Source organism: Papilio xuthus, unplaced genomic scaffold (assembly GCF_000836235.2).
Source record: "Papilio xuthus unplaced genomic scaffold, Pxut_1.1 DF827777.1, whole genome shotgun sequence".
NCBI lineage: Eukaryota > Metazoa > Arthropoda > Insecta > Lepidoptera > Papilionidae > Papilio > Papilio xuthus.
In genome coordinates, this window is record NW_013530872.1 from 3,980,123 (window position 1) to 3,985,989 (window position 5,867).

Sequence of the window (5,867 nt, forward strand, 5' to 3'; positions counted from 1 at the left end):
AAATATAAAACAAAATTAAAGCAATAAATTTTATAGCAAATTGCTTATCGATATGATTCGAGTGGCCGTCCGTGGATGTTATTAATCCTCAGACGAAACCACAAAGTTATGATTTATTTTCCTTTTCCTCTGAAAAGTTTCAACAAGCTTTCCTATTGCTTTTATATTTTGTTTACTATGTAGCAGAATCATATTTACACAAGGTTATATAATTCTATAAACGAACAAATCTCGTTGAAGTATTACGATATTAATTGGTATCTACATAGAATCACTAATCAATTCTACAACATTTATTTCCTTAATTTAAATTTCTTAACTTATTTTTTCAATACTTCAAAGCATAACTGAAGCAATAGCCTAATGGTTAAGGGTACGGATTTCCGATGATGAGGTCGGGGGTTCGAATCTCGCCATTCGACTATTGTCGTAAACCATGTCCTAGCACAAGCCTAGAGCTTAGTTGGAATGGTACAATAAATATCAGTAAATTTCCTAAAATCTGCTAATATTTATTTTAAAAAAAATTAAATAAATTACTCAGATTTTGGCGACAATGTTCTTAGGAACAAACTTAATGAGGCAGACAAGATTACTTTAAAACTTTATTCATTTTATGTACTTTTATTGATCTAATATATATCATGTCATATGAAACTTCAAGTGTAAAAAATAATGAGTTCCGATATGTCACAGATGTCACAACCTGGATCTCAGCAAAAGTTAACTTAAGTTGAATTGACAGAGTACTTGCCGTGGCTTCTGCATGTTATGATACTGGACCATGAGTGAGATAGTAACTCTTAGTAGAGTCTATTAAAAATAATTATCCTATGAGTCAACAAATAGATTAATTAGTTGATAATGTTTTAAAACAATATTTTCGATTTCGAACGGATTTTGATGAATTTTGGCACAGATGTAGTTAACTGTCTGGAAGAACACATAGACAATATTAAGTTTTTTTAATATCGCGCGGAGTGCGGGCGGTAGCGAGTATCATCGTAAAAGTGCCATTTTATATATACGATACGTTTATTTTATCGAAGTATATTCGCTAATCGTATAGATTTTAATTAAATAATTGAACAGAATACTCGTTGTACTTGTGTTGGTCAAAGCTTTTATCAATATGAAATAAATTTACAAGTACTATCTAGATTGCTTTTAGTGACCGTGAAAATGTCAGGTGCGCATCAAAAAGCTTTTAACGTAACATACTAATTACATTATATATTTTTATTGATTAATGTAACCTTTTAGGTTACGGCCTAATACTGTATAACTCATCGTACGGTCGTGTTACTTAACTAACATTATGTATTAAACGGGCAAATTAAGGTTTTGTCCACACTTTTTGGCCGACGTCACTAGGGTGAAACGCTACAGAATTGTCTACCATGGAAACCCTGAGTGAGGCAGTTAGTGTATTTTAAAAGTAGTGGTAAATGTTTATCTATTGAAATTATCTCTTACCCTTCCAACAAGCTTGTTCCTTTTTTTAATTCTAATCGAGACCAACTAAGGAATGTAAGTATCAACATTTTTTTTATTAAAAAGTCTTTAACAGATGGTAATTAATTAACAGGAAGGCAAGCAGCTCATTTTTGCCGTTTTTGCATTTATCATCTCGTTTTGAAGCGCGTTAATACGCTTAATTAATTAAAGGCTTTTTGCAATTTTATGCAGAATATATTTTATTCGTTGTCCTGCAAAATCGGTTTTACAACTGTTTGTTGTTGCTGTTTTAAACAGTAACATTATTTATTCGGTCTAATTTTTGCAGTGACAAAAGAAACATAACTTTGTTATTTTATGTTTTATATTTAACATGGCGTTTTAGAAATCAATAAGGAAAATAACGAGATTTTTTTAAGTCAAAATATAATCCGATGCTCTAGGCATATATCCTACTGCATATAGCTAAATTTATTTTTATTTTGATAGAGACGTATGGAAGACGTATGAAGACTTCTGTGCCGAACTTCCGTAGGGAAAAGCTCAGGTGGATGATAATTTTACTTATGGACTATAATATAAATACTTCGTAAAAATTAAATATGTAGGAGCAGCGATTACTTTTTATAATATAACCCGAGGCGATGATGCTTAACACGCAGCGCTGTAATTTGGCTCTTGAAATTCTATTATAGACTCCTTGTCGACTCTAACTAATGACAAGCCTACCGTAAAATTCAAAGAGGCAACTTCCTCATCACTTATTGAATTTTAATGTCACATTATAGAAATTAAAATACTAGAGTAATGTAAGAAAACTGGAAACTTTAAAGATAACCACTTCAGTCTGCTCCAGCTTGTTGAAAGCAATAGACATTTAATACGTAATAGGATCACAATATCATATTAAGCCAAGTTCCAACATTTTCCTTAACTTTCATCAATCCTTTGAAAACAGAATCTCAAAAACAATATGCTGAAAAAGTTTAAAGCATTTTATAACAAAGAGAACTTTAACAGTTCAGAAGGATTAGTAGATCCATATAAATATCATTGTACGTGTTATTACATTTTAAAATACTTTCAAGTTTTGGATAACGAACCTAAGCCAATATGGAGGTAAATATCGGCAGTCTTTATCTATTGTATTATATTATTTTTAAAACAGTTTAGTTAGCTTTGGTCGCCATAAGCTATATCAATATAACCCTTGTAGTTTCTACTGTATGTTAATTTAAAAGACAATTTACTACTCTACTTTATTCCGATTCTTTTTCAGATATATTATTTTAATATTTCTTGCCGTTACTACATTGCTTGCTTTGTCTACTCTGGGAGTGACCGCGTCACATGGCTTTGTGATAAATGATTTAACTACAATAACAGAAGCTGGTTGTTACTTCATAATATTACTTTATGAATTATTAATGCTCTTATGTACTATTAATAATTTACCTCAATACCACGTCTTTTTGGACACACTGAGGAAAGATTTTAAATTCATATGTACGGATGGAAAAAAATACAGGTGCCCAAACTCAATTTTATTAATGAAAATAGTGTTTTGAAAATTATTATTCATGTTGTAATGTGTTATACTGACTCTTAGAATAGAACAGAACAGAACAGAACAGAACAGAACAGAATAGAATATTTATTGCCACAAAAAACCAGAAAACGTACAAAAAAAAACATCTCTTTAATAACATATTATGAAACGTTCCGACTATTCAATCGCTTTAGTATCGTACCATACTAATCAAAAAAGGTTTCCAAATTTCGAATAAATAAAGGTCTTATGCGTCATCTTAGGACCATTCTTCTTTTTTTAATGCTACTCCATTACTGAAGGTTGTCAGTTAACTCAGCAAACCCATCTCTGTCCTGTACCAGATTAAAAATGTATTCGACTCTGGTAGTAGAAGTCCCAGATGTTTCTGAATCATGACTTTCTTTTTCTTTCAAAGCATCTTCTGGCAGCAATTAAGCCCATCAGTATATTATAAGTCGAAGAAGCTCACATTTTCCTTGTCACAAGACATGATTAGGAGCATGTTAATACAAAAAACAAGTGGAATATTAATTGAACTTATTTACTGTTTTACATTTCAAATTTTACAGAGCAAGATTTTTCGAAAACCAACTAAAGATTTGGAAAATGTGTATACTATCTGTCGTGTTTACGAGTTTCATTGGACTCGGCGTTGTCTGCATCACGCTACTGTGGTTACTCTGGTACGTGGTAACGCACGAGCCAGGGGACGAGACTAGTCGACCACTTCTATTTCCCTTTTGGTACCACGATATCGACTTCGGCAAGACACCGTACTACGAAGTGGCATTTGTATTCTCCAACTTCTGTTCTTTGGCGTACGCTTATAGCTACATATGTAAGCGTTGAATATATTATTATAATTCACACTTAAACTCTCTAGCGTAAAAGGAACATACTCTATGATAAGAAAATCTGTTCCTATATAAAAAAATGCGATCAGTTCAGTTAGTTAAGTTCACAGTAACTCAATAGAGTTTAGCCGGAACAATCAAATAATCAACTCTTTTTCTCTATAACATTTTGTTCGGGTTGAATATTTATCACTGAATACCAAAGGTATAAAACTTGGTAATGATAAACATTATTTTTTGGCATATTTTTGTAGTTATGATCCAAACACAAATATTTTGGGTGGGACAAATAACAACTAAAGCGGATCTGATTATATGGTACATTGAAGATCTGATGGAAGGACTTAAGATACCTACTAATAAGGATGAAACTGAACAATTCGAGTCTCAAATCAAATACAGGATGAGCATAATAATACGAGAACATCATTCTATGTACAGGTCAAAGATCATTTATTGCAGTAATAATTTTATTTAAGTAATAACAACATATAACCTTGAGGGGTAGACTGACACCACAAACTTTCATATGGTGCGGTATTACTATCCCTTTCCCGCTTTTTCTTTAAGTAATAATTATATTATTCTGAACTAATTCTAACAAATGTTCTATACAACTTCTCAGGCTTTTAAAAAATTACACCAAAGTATACAAAAAATTACTTATGTTTGAACAAAAAGCTGGTGGTCCCGTCGTCTGCTTGACCGCATATTGCAGTGCTGAGGTTATTATTTCTTTATTTGGTAATGATGTTTGTATTCGTGTAATATTTGATCATCAGCTTAAGTATAATATAAGCAAGCATTTGCAGTATTTTAATATACAATTTTCCTTTTTCTTGTTGAAATGCCTCTTCGACTAACAAAGGTTGGTGATCAGTTCTCCATATTTTCTTTTGTCTCTTGTGAGGTGAAAAAGTTGGGCGCCATTTATAACTCCTATCTACTCTCGGATGTTGCGCAACCAGGATTTCTTTTTTTTTTATCAAAAAGTGGCAAATGAGAGAGCGGCCACCCGGAATCACTGAAATAGCGAAGCGACCGTTTCCAATAGACATATGCAATTGCATATTCGTTTCCTACCTTTAATCGACGGAGGAGGGGATGCACAGATATAAAATATTATCCCTCCCTATGCATCCCTTCAAGGTCACTTCCATTTATCATCCTTTCCTTATAAGAAAAGGGTGGGAAGGAAAAAAGGCCTAAGGGACGCAAACTACTACTCCATCAATCTACAATTAATCAGTATTAATTTGTACAAAATATTACAGAAACTTAAAGATGGAGAAATAAATGGCATAACAATGTTATTGTGCGGTGGAACAGTAATTGAAGTATTTATTCCCAGTTATTTGAGTACAATAATGGGAATGAAGGTAATTTATATTTAAATGTTTTATTTCCTTATGAAGCTTACAATGATTAAATATGATATTTTTAGTTACGATCTGTTGGCGAGGCTTGTTTGGATATACCTTTTTGGAATATTGGAAATATTATACGGCCCTATATTATTTTAATGATGCAAAGATCGCAACGGCCATTACAACTTAATGCTCCGGGATTCGAAGATGTCTCTGTTCAGACGTTTTCTAATGTAAGATTTATAAAATATTCAATTCAAATTTACTTCCTATTATTATTAAACTTAGTAATATTTATATTTCCTATTTTCAGAAAATGGCATCAGCATATTCTTTTTTTAATATGTTAAGACAAGCTAATATTTAGAATTTTATATTATTAAATATTTCTCACAGAAAGAGGGAATTAATTTTATGCACTGCATTAACACCGAATTAAAAATGAATGATTATAATAGCAATAAAAGTGTTTTAACTGAAAAGATTAAACAATGCACATACGGTTAAATATTTTGAAACTTTTAAAATGGTTTATGGTCGCAAATTAATTGTAATTATTGATAAATAAAATTATTCATCATCCTATTCCTACTATTATTTTTTAAATGGAAAGTAAATTAAAATTAAGTTGTTTTT

The 5,867-nt window shown here is 31.4% G+C and overlaps 1 protein-coding gene across 1 annotated transcript; it reads left to right on the forward strand.

Moving 5' to 3' along the window:
* The first annotated feature begins 2,431 nt into the window (after positions 1-2,431).
* On the forward strand, positions 2,432-5,598 carry LOC106115569 (odorant receptor 67c). Its single transcript, XM_013308996.1, has 7 exons — positions 2,432-2,577; positions 3,580-3,848; positions 4,119-4,305; positions 4,490-4,589; positions 5,139-5,243; positions 5,309-5,464; positions 5,545-5,598. Exons 1-7 carry the CDS (start codon positions 2,432-2,434, stop codon positions 5,596-5,598), a joined length of 1,017 nt encoding a protein of 338 aa, XP_013164450.1.
* The last annotated feature ends 269 nt before the right edge of the window (positions 5,599-5,867 follow it).